This window comes from Hyposmocoma kahamanoa, unplaced genomic scaffold (assembly GCF_003589595.1).
Source record: "Hyposmocoma kahamanoa isolate Upper Pololo Valley unplaced genomic scaffold, ASM358959v1 92, whole genome shotgun sequence".
Lineage (NCBI taxonomy): Eukaryota > Metazoa > Arthropoda > Insecta > Lepidoptera > Cosmopterigidae > Hyposmocoma > Hyposmocoma kahamanoa.
Genome location: NW_020654748.1, coordinates 17198394 through 17212340, shown reverse-complemented (window position 1 = coordinate 17212340; position 13947 = coordinate 17198394). Strand labels below are relative to the sequence as shown.

Here is a 13947-nt window from a genome sequence, read left to right as displayed (position 1 = left end):
TTAAAAAAAAACTGGAAAAGTAAAAAGCACTAGTGCGAGAAATCCAACTTTCCGCACGATTTGTAGTGCGAAAAATACCACGTTTTGAGCAACTGTATTAAAAAAGTTATATTTTTATGTAAAATATTCACCTTTCTTCTATGAAATGTAAAATGTATCGGGATAGGATTTTAGCATTGTATGTGATGAATACAGAAACAACACATCACACACACATCCAAGCCCACTGTTGGAAGCTCTTAGTTTAAGGCAATAATACTTTGAATTTAAAAATTTTATGAGGTGAGATAAAATTCCTTTTCCGAACGGGGGTGGTTTCTCGTACCTAAAAAAGCTTTTGTTGTAAAACTCATTCATTCACTCATTTAAGATTTATGAAGAATGGGAAGCATACTTTTTGTTTGACCTTCTTAAGATTATTATACTATTATCCTATAAAAGCGTTTATTTGAAATGGAATAACTATTCGGATTTTAAGTAGGGTATCTGGAAAATTCTATTATACCTCCTGGATTGCAGCCAAATCAATTACCAATATCTATGAAATTGGAAATGTTTGAAAAGACGAAGTCGTAGGTTATCAAAGGCTTAATTTAAGATTTACTCGTATTCAAGTTCTTATTCAAATACGTTTTTATTTCATAGCTAAGCAAATTACGCTCGATAACGTCGCATTGAATAAACTCTGTTACTCATTCATAAGTGAGATTCCCCCGAGGAGAATAAGTAAGAAACTCTAGGGGTAGTTCACAACACACATTAACACACATTTATACAAGTTTATAATTTGTAATATTTATTTAAAGTAAAGTTTATCGAGACAGCTCGAAAAAGCTAATGTGACGATATATTATAATTAACCCGCCATGACTGCTGGAAACACACAGTTTTTTAGTAAAAATTTTTTTTCATACATTACAAATAGTTTTTGAACGGTGGATTAAACCACAGCTGCGCATCAGGGACACCGTTTGTCTCTAGACCGCCTGACGGATTAATTTTCACGAGCAATTCAAACGAGTAAGTTAGTGTTGTAGTCACGCACACATTCATAACCCCGCACTAGGGAGACCCGTATCGCGGGTGCCATGGACACACATGGATACCACATTATTTATGCATAATAGACAGATTTATCAGTTTAAAGTGTGCGTAAGTGGTACAGGGTCTACAGCATAGTTTCCCGAAGTGGTCCCTACCGCCACCCTAGTGGACACTGAAGGGTCCAAGGGGGGCGGCAGTAGGGGCCTCGGAAGCAATTTCAAGGCCGTGATAGCGCACTACATATATATTTATATATATATATTTTCTTGCGATTTTTCGTGTTAATATAAAAAGTACGTGTTTTCAATTATTTTGTTTTAAATTTTTTTATCTGCCTAAGTGAACCAAAAAGTTTGGAAACCTATGGTGTACAGTATTTCAAACGGGACACTCAGGTTTTAAATTCAACTCTTTGCTATACCATAAGAACTATAAGAACAGTCCAAAACCAAAAAAGTCAAAGTTGATATACTCTCTTCTGTCCAGACATACATTAATCAGTCATGTAATGTTTAAAGTGAGAACAATCGTCTCTGGCGATCCATTGTAAATACATTATATGTTACAAACACAATACAAATACTCTTTATTGCCCACAGGAATAAATACGCAACAAAAAAAAACAAAAGGCAAAAGAGAGGTACAACAGTCAAACTTATTGTTAGATAGCTATCTCTTTTTGGCAACCTCCGGGTTACAGGATGAACTTAAGTCGTATCCTTGGAATAATAAAACCATATGTCAAAAGTGCTTTTATCACGTGAAAGACATAAAAACAATACGAATTACATTAAACATATTGTGTATATGTGACATTGTGAAACTCTCCTATTTAAGAGTCTATACCTCATACCTCAAACCGGCCTTGGTTGATTCCGAATAACACTGACAGTGTTGAATCAATCACTTTTGAATAAATATATAGTAAAATTGAGTATATATCATTGACTTACAATTATATGGACGTCGGGTCCGCGCTAAAAAGTGTCCGCACTTGTAAGACGCTAAAATCGTATACAGAGCGCGACACTCCGCTTTAGTCTTCATTTCTTCTACGGACAGCGCGATACTGCGATGACATAACAATTTAAATTTCGAATAGGTTGACTTGGGACATTTTTTTCGTGGTTTTTGTATTAGACCCGTCGTCCATCTATTTGTAAGTCAATGGTATATATACACTGATTAGTATATGGTTTGAAAACACGATTCCCAAAAATTTTCACGATAGAAAAAAACACATACTTACATCAACATTTTACAAGAAAACTGATATATTCAATAGGTACTTGATGAATGATTTTTTTAATATAAACTGATCTGAACAGAACCCGTATACTATGCGATATACATTTTTCAAATGGCTTTAATTTGTGTTGCCTGCGTTCATGCCGCTCGACCCAAGCAAAATGAACGTATGATGAAGTATTAGTACGGGAAAAACTTTAATTCGAGCTAAGGTATGTGTAGTAGAGACTCCTAAAGAATCAAAAAAATTATCGACCAATTTCGTTGGTAGAATATTGAAGAATACAAAACTTGTTATTTGTTATTTTATCCATGTTTTTCTAGAAGTGATGATGTGAACACTATAAAGCGTTTGTTGTTTTGATAATTACATATAAATTCCTCACTCATTTTGTTCATTAATGCAGGTAACAAATATTTCCAATTTCATATAAATGTACACGCGAACGTTATTTGAAATCAATTTTACATAGGCCGTACAATAAGTTTCCGGAACTGGCCACTTACATAAACAATATTTAAAAAGTAATTATTGAAAATTGAACTATTTGGCTGTAATATTTGTAATTTGTTTCATCTGACTGTCACTCGTTTTTACATTGTGGCGTCGTTTTAGAAATTGGTTGTCTACATCACCATGGATTTAACTCGTGAAAATTTTCGTAGTATGATTTTCTACGACTTTAAGTGTAATTTAACAGTTCAGCGGAGCTTCGCTCGGCTTCAAACTGCTTTTGGCGATGAAGCACTATGCAAGACGACTATTTATAGCTGATTTGCAGAATTCAAACGCGGTCGTGTGAATCTCAGTGACGAATTTCGTGATGGTCGCCCGTCCACTGCTGTGAACAACAAAAACATCGATAATGTGCGCCGTATGATCAAAACAGACAGGTATGTGACATACCATGAGATTTGGGCATCTTTAGGCATATGCATGAGTCAAATACAATCAATACTACACAAACGTTTGGGTGTGAGAAAGCTGTACTCTCGGTGGATCTCACAAAATTTGACTGAGGCTCAAAAAACTAATCGCGTCACTTGGTGCAATGCCATGGTTACCAGATTCAACGAAGGGGCGTCACATTTGGTGTGGAACATCGTAACAGGTGACTTAATATGGATTTATGGTTACAATTCCAAATCAAAGCAGCAATCGAGCGTATGGGTCTTTCGAGATGAGCCGAATCCAACCAAAGTGGCGCACGTGCAAAGTGCCTCTAAGCGGATGATTGCTTCTTTTTTTAATAAAATTGGACACGTGGCTACTGCTAGTTTGGAAAGTCGTTGTACCGTGAATAGTGATTGCTACACGACCATTTGTTTGCCGGAAGTTATTGACAAACTCCGTAAAAATCCGTAAACGCCGTATCATCTTGCACCACGATAATGCCAGTTCTCACACGGCCAGACAAGCAAATTAATTTTTGAAGGTGAACAACGTTGACCTTATGAGCCATCCCGCGTGCAGTCCCGACCTGGCACCTTGTGACTTTTATTTATTCCCAAAAATTAAGAATCAGTTACGCGGTCAACGATTTTCATCACCTGAAGAGGCTGTTGAAGAATATGAAAAATATGTTTCAGAGATTGTCACAAATGTTTCCAAAATTGGTTCATTCGTATGAAAAAGTGCATTAGCGCTAACGGAGAATATTTTGAGAAACAATAAATTCATTTCTGACCATTTATAGTATTTTTTTCTTATTCATTCCGGAAACTTATAGTGCTCCCCACGTATCTATAAGTAGGTATATAGAATATACCTATTAAATGCATGTCCCATTTTCCCACACTTATCTTTTGGAAGTAGAGAAAGAAACAAAGATTAACGCATCTATTTTGTGCAGACAAAGTAACAAATTAAGGATGACATAAGGAACGTAGGGAAACCGAAGGGTTCTGGGACGGCAGAGGTGATTTATTGGCACTTAACTTCAGTTCAATGTAATAAAGATGGAGAATAATCCACGCTACTTCATTTGGATAGTATCGTAAGAGTTAGCGATCTTATGGGAACAGTTTAACTTGTTTTTTTATATGTATCTTGTGTTAGATACAAGCAACCGGCAACTGGATGCGAATATCAAAGTGTAATATATATAATAATCATTGACTTACAAATAAATGGACGACGGGTCTAATACAAAAACCACGAAAAAAATGTCCCAAGTCAACCTATTCGAAATTTTAATTGTAATGTCATCGCAGTATCGCGCTGTCAGTAGAACAAATGAAGACTAAAGCGGAGTGTCGCGCTCTGTATACGATTTTAGCGCCTTACAAGTGCGGACACTTTTTAGCGTGGACCCGACGTCCATATAATTGTAAGTCAATGATAATAATATATAATATGTAGTAGCAGTAGAGCTCCTTGTGAAAGAGTTCATGCAGAGAAATACTGCCACCTTACCTATTTCTGCCGCCAAGCAGTAATGTCAGCATTACTGTGTTCCGGTTTTGAAGGGTAAGGGTGCTGGCGAAATTACAGGCACATGGGATTTGTCAACTTATGTTTCAGGATTATGGGCGCAGTAGCAGTACACCTTAGATCTTTGCTGTTTGAAGCTCTGAGTGGTACTGCATCTGTTATGGATAAGCATGTAGTTTACCACCAGGTACACGTCTTGCTCGTCCCATCACTTGATATTATAAAAAAGACAAGTATGGTAACTCCATACAAACGTAGCAGCGCAGCTTGTATGTTTGCGCGCCCGCCGCGTGTTGTATAAGGACGCACACATTATTAAGAACTCAATAATTAGTATATATTTTTTAAACTTTTCTATCTATTATTTTTGTATAATTTTTAAATAATTCATGAACACACACAGCGGTTGAATGGTAATGATATTCATTATTTAGTTATTATGGAATGCATATAGTAGTATCAATTATACCTCCTCCATACTTTTTATAATAATCTCAGTACAGAGTACTAAAAAACCCGATCTCAAAAGTACGTGGAATTACATCTATTTGCCAAGATTTTTTTTCAAATCGGTTACCGGAAAGTGCGCAAACCCGGATTCATCCCCTAGTTCGCCACTGTACGGAACTTGACACAGGAAATAATACAAATCGGTTCTCACTACTCAAAGTATATTGAGAGAGAAAAACGGCTTGAATTAGAGAATAGCAAAATCAACCATTCAAATAATTGCTCCTTATAATAAAATTTAGGCGCTATTTATCAAAATGAATCTTCATGCGTGAACAGTCACTCTTAGAGGTGGATGATTTTCTTCAAAATTAAATGGGGCCACTATGGAGGTACCCTCTTTCCAACAAAAAAAAGAATCCTGAAAATCGGTGCACAAATACCGGAGTTATCGCGTAACATACATAAAAAAAAACATACAGTCGAATTGAGAACCTCCACCTTTTTTTAAATTCGGTTAAAAATGGAAATAAATGACTGCTACTCCACGACCCAGTTAATCTCTCGGTATAAAATTAATAAAATAAATAACAGAAATGCAACTACAATCACAAACACCAACACCAAAGATTTACTCGACACGTGTTTCTCCTTTCTACGGAGCATTCCCAGGAGTTGTTAATTGTTCGACGTTCGCCCGAAGAATGCGCACCTTCTATTTTAGTTATAACATTGCTCTATTTTTTTTTATTTAGGTAACCGTATCGTCAGTAAATATGCTCACGACAGTTCTCAACGACAGCCCCATTTTCCCGGAGAACGAAGAGGAACAGGCAGATTTGTCCGCGCCATTATTAATGGACAGTCCGCAGGTAAGTATTCAGAAACTGCTTACCTCTACAGATATAGCTTTAGGCTATAATAGTTTTAGTTTATTATTACTAACGCTATGGCATACTACAGAAGACTAACTACAGGAGTAGGTATTCTTCTATCGCTCCGACAGCTAGTCAAATTATGTCTCTGTAAGGACTAACTTGACAAAGATCGGAATCCTCTCTATGTATGGGCGAATTGTTAATACTAAATGTTGAAACATATCATCTTGATGATATTTATTCTCATTGCGAACATAATGGTACAAACAAAGAACTTAAAAGTGAGAAAGTGTAACAACAGTTAAACGTTGAGTAAAAGGCATCTTTGTTCTTGATAAGTCGTATGTTTTAATAATTACCAAGTCATTAAGTCGACTAATCTAAATTTAAATGCAGTACACCTGAAGTATCTACTCTAAGCTGTAATTCGACAAGAAAGCTCCAGCTTCTTTACTTAACAATATCCGGATATGCTTAGAAGTTAAAACGTTACGAGATAATCTGTTGTCTTATCTTCTGTATTGCATATTTAACAAGGTAAATTACTTCCAAAATTCTTAGTCCTAGATGGATATTGCATCCTGTCTTTGAAAGATAATCTTGATTAAAAAAAGAAACAATTTTTTCGTCAACCTAAACCTGTCTCTTTCTCTTCTTCTCTCCTCTTTCCATAAAGACGACCCGTACCTAATAATAGGACATATAAATCTACAATTTTACGTAATGGTTTTCTTTGTTTCAGTGTGTCCTTTTCGGTACGTTCATGATATGGTTCGCATCGATCACAATAAACCTTGGGCCAACGTTTCTATCCGGAGCTTTGGCCGCCAGTGCCGGCTCCTACAGTTCATATGGGCCAGCCCCGTCATGTCCTTTAGTCCGAGGTCCCTTCAGGCATTATGTACTTAATGCTCTTTGGATAGGCGTGAATGCTGTCTGCGTTGGACTGACACTTTTCCATTTGAAGAAACTCCACAGGGATCTTACTAAGGTTTGTACAAAGAATCCTTTGTCCTCCTGACAATGGCACAGGAAAGATGGTATAGAGAAGTTATATTACCTATCTATAAAATTAAATGCTTTGTCTGCATAATTTGCACAATCAACATCAATGTCACACCCATTGTATGTGTTCAAATGTAACTTCTCCATGATCAGGTGACCGCATCAATGATCAAATTCACACCATCAACGCTTCATAAAGATTGATAGCTATAGCGATTGTTTTGAATGACACATTAAAATTACGTAGTAGTAATACTAGTACACGGCGGTGAATTGCAAGCTTACTACAAGACACAAGACTCGTGCGCCAAAGTCGTCGGAATTCGCTAGTCACATAATTCTGGAATTCGGTCGAAAATCTTCGCAGAAATTCCAGTAACATTCTTCGTTGGTACATTGCCAATTTTTTGTGCGGTATATGGTAAATAAGATTTAAATTTTCGGTAGTCATTTCAAGACGCCTGTTTTGAAGAGGAGCATTGGGACGATTCTGAAAAGGTGATGCTGTGTTGGGCACGTCGTCAGAGAAAGCCAAATTGCCTGGGGTTATAGGTGTACGATAAATTTAAGTCTTATCGCATGCAGGCTAACGTAGAAGCAGTACGAGTAGCTGGTCTAGTGACCACACTTGTCAGCATGGCAGGAGACAACAGACGTATGGACTCGCTGCCCAACAGTGTCGGACCTAGGGTAAGGCAATGCACGCCATTCTCGTAGCTAATAATTTCCCATAGTTTACAAAGTATGAAGTAGATTTGTAGTGCACGTAGATTAACCCATCCTTCCTTTTTTATTTCACCACTTCAACCTCCCTTAAAATTAAAAACTAAAATGAAATATAAAACTACTAATTAATTTACTCAAGATAAATTAACTTCTACGCTAAAACTTGGTCTGTAAAAATTTTTTCTTGGCACTTTTTAAATTATCTCTGGCACGAAGTTTTTCATTATTCTTTGCAAAAAAAAGTAACACAAAATGTTCCGAGCTCTCGGATTTAAATGCAAGTTTAAATTATTTCTTTTAAAAATTAAACTTCTTAGCCTATCTATATCCCTTTTCTTTAACGGATAGTATTTTCCTTTGTTTTATTATTGTTCAAAAAGTTATCTGTTTGCAGACTGTAGATGGTGCTCTAGCGGATGGACAATGTCGACCAACAACAAGTCAAAACTTACCCCTTGGTGGCGGACGTCGCCTACGGGGATACTTGGCTCGGGTGGAGCGGGAGGGAGTGCGTCGTGTCCGCATGTTCCTGGTCATAACGGCAGCGTATGTTCTCTTTTGGGGCCCGCTGTTCATTATTACTCTTCTGCATCATCCTGCTTTGACATCACATGTAGCTTATGAGGTAAGCATTTAAGTGTACAGTGAATTCAGTAATATTTTTTAAATGTGATACGGGTAAGCAGTAATCAAAAGAAACATCTAGATAAGTATAGTGGTATTTGCTCTTGTTTAAGCCGGAATAAAAATAAGCTTTCCAATTTCATTTTGTTACCAATATGTGTAATGTACTCTCCATGCTGTTTAAAGCGAACATATAGAATACAATAGAATAGAATTCATTTATTATATAACGCCACAACACAATAATACACAGTAAATAATAAAAAGTAAAAAAAAAGAAAAAACAGAACTAAATTAAAACTAAAACAAACTAAATTAAAACAAACAGAAAATAAAATAACAAAAAAAAACTAAATAAAATCAAATAAAAAAAAAATCTTAGTAATAAATAATTAAGCGACCACAAAGCTAGTCAACACTATTGTTGTACTAAGTAGATGTCATGTGTGCGGCTGTGACGTATGTAATAGGATCCACTCAGCTAATGTCACCGCCGGGAAAAGGCTGTGACGCTGATTTTCAGTGGACCCTAAATATGTAATTTTTTTTTTTACTTTTATAATATTATTTAAATCTTGCATTCTTTGTTAAAATAAACACTCGCTATTCTATAATTTTATCATTTTTACAATAAAATAATATTGTGAAATAAAAAAAAAACGTTTAAATAGTAATAGTAATAATAATAAAATAATAGGAATAGTGGTATTAGAATATAAAGTAAAGTGGGTATGCCGAAATAATCGTAGGTAATCATCATACTCATTTCATGCTAAGATAACATCCGAACCCAAACTTCCTTAGGAAATTAAACAATAATTTATCTGACTCGGAAATGAAATGAAACAAATCATAATTATCGTTGACTTTCTAACACGAAAATATTCTGTACAGTAACCCCACCGGTAGTAATTATGACGAAAATGTTAAGGCCGAGGTATTTCAATGCGAGTCTAGATTTTACTCAGTTCCGTCGTCAACAAGCGTCCGATGGCGACTAACCGGGGCAACGGGTGGCGCGTCGTGTCTCTAATCTGCTGGTCAAATTGCAAATTTTGGGATAAATGTGAATTTTAGGGCTTCAGTTGAAAACCAAATTTAGCAGGTTCAATGTAGTGCATAGGGAGAATCTCCATTCCACTCTACGCCGCTTACGATAAGAACGGTCCAAAGTACAAAGTGTCAAGCTTGACGAGCTGTACAAAGTTAGATATTTTACATTCGTTTTAGACTTTTATTTCTGTTTTGATATGATCGGATGACATCCTATCGTGCAACACATTAGCACTTTCTTTAGACAATATTCTTAGATATATCGTATATTTTTTGTAAGACCGTTATTTAACAGTAAATACCTAAACCATTTCATCTAGTATAGAGCCAACTAACTTTATCTCTGTCTTTGTGTAGTATTTGTTGGGTATGATCATGGTGTGATATGAGTGTTACTGTTGAGTATCGTCTTTGTGTGTAATTTAAGCTACCTGGCAATACATGAAATGGTAACGGAAAACTGTAATCTATCACAAACAACCCTACGTTCCTAACCTAACAGCCTAGCCCTAACCATACACTGCTATATATACGTATATAGATAGGTAGAGGAAGCCTGTTACCATGCGACCCAAGGTAACAGACGGTAGGTGGGAAGGATAAGGGGTGCAAGGAGAGGATTTTCTCACTGCCAGTCTCACAGACTCACAAGACTGATCAGATAAGCTGACGGCTAAAGGTGTCTTGGCCGCAGTGAGAGGACGCTATAGTGAGGAGAGTTCCGTCGTCGTCAATGAGACAGCGTTGATGTCTGGATTCAAAGAGATCTTTATTTCTAAAAACTAGACTATTTATACAAATTCTATTTACATAAGTGCGTGTATATCTACAATATAATTTTTAAATGTAAAACATAGGAAACGTCTACTCAGGAGGCTGGTCTTGCACATTGCAATTCGTTCAGTGCACTGCTGAGTAGTCTATCATCGTCACATGGTAATTTATGTCTGGTCAGGTTGTCTGTTCATGTCACGTGAACGTGAATATCTAGCAAAACAGTTTTTCCCGCTTCGCCTCCTAAGACTCGCCTTCATACTATGATACGAATTCGACTGGATGCCTGATTTTGTCATATAAACAGTTGACATATAAACAATAAACAAGACTACAATATTTTAATATAAATTCTTTAAAGTAGCCAAAAATATACCACTCTGAACATATTTAGGGGAATGCTTTAAAATGGTTGAATAATTTATGATAACAACATTGACTTACAATTATATGGACGTCGGGTCCGCGCTAAAAAGTGTCCGAACTTATAGGGCGTTAAAATCGTATACAGAGCGTCATTCACGCTTTAGTCTTCGTTTGTTCGACTGACAGCAAAGCAAGCAAAATTAGACAGTACTGCGATGACATTACAATTTAAATTGAACGTTTTAGCTTTTTCATATTCCTTTACATGTCACCATGTTTAAATAGGTTGACTTGGGACATTTTTTTCGTGGTTTTTGTATTAGACCCGTCGTCCATTTATTTGTAAGTCAATGGATAACAATAATAATATGAGTCATAGGCCACATATACCAGAACGTTTAATTTGAAAAAAAGAATAACTTCAATTATCTTTTCATTTCGATTAAATTTCTGGTATATGTGGCCAGTAAAACGCGTGATTTCATCGCAATCGCGCGTTTGCATCGATGCAGTTGCGTGTTTGCATCGCGATCGTATCACTACAGCTACAACTGCATCACGTTTGCATCGCGATTGTATTGCTATAGTCGCGCATATGTATAAAGTTAGACTAATCTAAAAATCAAAGTCGCCCTGCGTAACCGCTCTTAATCAAATAGATTAAATTAAATCATCAAAAATAAAGTTCAGTTTCATGAGGAATAATTTTAATATGAATAATAATAATAGTTACTTACTATCTTTATATACGTATTAGGCAATTACCATTAATTGTTCCTCAGATGTACTTCCAAATCACGTTGCACATCTCCTATGTCCACGCGGCTGTGAATCCATTGCTGTTCATGGCTCTGCACAGAGCCTTGCGTCGTGCAGCTTTGCAGCTGTGCTGTGGATGCTGCGTGCATTGGAGCCAGTTTGTGCTGGCTCTTACGGCGGCTGGTGAGTGTAAAGCATTAATCTTCAGTTTTTGTGTTCAACTATTTTGTGCAGTGTATCCAAAGTTATCAAGTATATAATAAAGTTATAAGAGGGCTCATCTAAATAGACCAAGCAATGAGTCCCTATAGTTCTATTTCACTGGTTTAAAGCAACTATATAATGATAGTTATAGAACCAATCGTATAAAATTACTATTCACATTTATTGTCAAGTTAAGTAGCTATAGTAGTAGAATTTTAGAAGGAGTTAGCGTGCGCTACCAGTTTCTACTGAAGGTTACGGCATCGTCACGAGGTGTAGTTTCTACAGGTGGTTTCTTTGATTCAGCCCAATCGCCATTAGCGCCATCATCATTTTCACCCGCGGCTGCGTCTCCCGAACCACCACCGGCCCCGCCACCACCAAAGGCGCCCCCTTCCACAGTGCCCGCACCCCTTGGCGCGCCTTCACCTCACACGATGATGGTAATTACTTCTTATATGTAAGTGTTGACACCGTAATACGTGATTTTCATCACTCGCACAACCCCGCACGACCCCGTAGAATATTGGCGAGTCATAGACGGTTGGAAGATATAGTATATTTGCCTTGCATGGACGTTCTGTGGACTTGCCTCTTTAGAGCAACCAAGATGTGACAAATCTTGATCGTATTATTGTTGTCTATTTGAGTAGAATAGTTGTCGTAGAGTGGTAGCGACTTTAATATGGTCATGTTGTTATTCTTTTGTTTTTCGAAGAGGTATAGTTTAGCAGGATTCTATCGCAACGAACTTCCTTCTTCCGTAATAGTGGCGTACCTATCCTTTAGCTACCCTTCTCTAGGTTAAATGATTTCAAAATCTCGATCTCAGAGTTGGGAAGTTGTGGAGTGTGACGCTGAGAGTATGTCGAGTACGCGTGTGCAGGGAGACGAGGATATGATGGGGGAGTGGAGCAGTTCTCGGCGGCAACGATCGCGGTCTCCGAGCCCGCTGCTGCCCACGATCTGAACGATGCGCGAGCGCCGGCAGCATCCACTTCGACAGCTCGCTCGTGTCACGCAAGTGGTGCCACATATCCGCGATATGGCTGCTAATATCGTTCTTAGTCCGTACCAAGGTTTTTCTGTACATAAAATACACAAAACTTTATCATTAACCGAATGTAAATATTGAAATCTTGTACGTAGCCTAACGCCGTTCCTTAGGTGTATTTTAATACAAAGGGTAATTTATTTAAAATAAGCAAATTATAAATAAGAACTAAATAAATACCAATTAAAGATCAATTTAGTAATGTGAAAAATTAGTAATTATAAATAGGGAAAATTATATATCTTTCTTTAGTGTAATTTGAATCTTGATGTATGATATCTCGAAAAGCTCAATTCTAAAACTTCGATAATGTTCTGCAAACGAGTATTCAGTGTCATTTCTAGAAAAAAGTATGTAAGTAGATATTGTACCATAAAATATAGACAAAGATAGAATTAGAAAAATATTTTTATCAGTACTGAAATTTCAAACTGAAACAACCATGAGAACCCGCTGTGTGTAGAAAAATCTTTTATCATACTATTAAAACACCAAATAGATAGGTACATAGATATAAAATTCTTGTAGTTATATATACTTCAAACGATGAAGCATCTCATTCATTTTCATTAAAAACCATACTTCTAAACCTGTTTATAAAGACTGAATCATTTTGTTAATGTACATAATTATTTAATTTCATGGAAACTTTCTCCTTATCCTCGTACTCATTTAATTATGGTTACATTTAAAATTCAAGTCGAAATTGTGGTGTTACACACTCGCGTTAGCAACTATAAGTACATCCTCAGCCATACGACCAATACCGACGTAGCACTGTAAAGCCACTTCATGTAAAGTTGTGTAATAAAACTAATACGTGCCAAATCTTTGATACATATAAATCTGTGCATATAAAAAGAAATTTAGTGATACCAATTTTTCTGATGCTTTATTGTTTTCTTATATTGTACCTCTATCTTTACCTCTGTCATTTTTCATATTTGCGTATGTGTTTTCCATCTAGTAGTTTTACTATACATGTTGTATTACATATTATACAATTTCCGAATGCTTATTAAAGGCTTATAAATAAATAAATATTGTTCCTACGAACGAAATTCTTATGACTATCTGTATACATACTGTGTTAGATCATCTATGTGTCAAAATATACAATTAACGAAATAAAGATATGTAAGTATTGAAGAAGGACTCATCATAATAGTAGAACAAATTTTGTTTATATAGTTATTTCGATCTCTCTGACCGACACTATACTCCGTCCAACTATTTATTTAACTTTTAACAGCTCGAATTCTAATCTATTAGTGATGTCCCAATGCGTTTCCGATTCGATATTTTTATAACAATCGATTTTATTTACG

The 13947-nt window shown here is 36.3% G+C and overlaps 1 protein-coding gene across 6 annotated transcripts in view; it reads left to right on the top strand.

The window, feature by feature from the left end:
* LOC113236853 overlaps nt 1-12721 on the top strand; it is a 71996-nt gene extending 59275 nt beyond the window's left edge. For 2 of the 6 annotated variants that reach the window (XM_026473057.1, XM_026473058.1), the window contains 7 exons: nt 5932-6048; nt 6797-7045; nt 7645-7749; nt 8180-8410; nt 11385-11544; nt 11872-12008; nt 12398-12721. In XM_026473057.1, the coding sequence (XP_026328842.1) occupies nt 5932-6048; nt 6797-7045; nt 7645-7749; nt 8180-8410; nt 11385-11544; nt 11872-12008; nt 12398-12535 (1137 nt within the window). In that variant the 3' untranslated portion in view covers nt 12536-12721. Of the gene's footprint in view, nt 1-5931; nt 6049-6796; nt 7046-7644; nt 7750-8179; nt 8411-11384; nt 11545-11871; nt 12026-12397 lie in introns of all 6 variants that reach the window. The other 4 variants (XM_026473059.1, XM_026473060.1, XM_026473061.1 and 1 more) reach the window with 4 other exon arrangements.
* The last annotated feature ends 1226 nt before the right edge of the window (nt 12722-13947 follow it).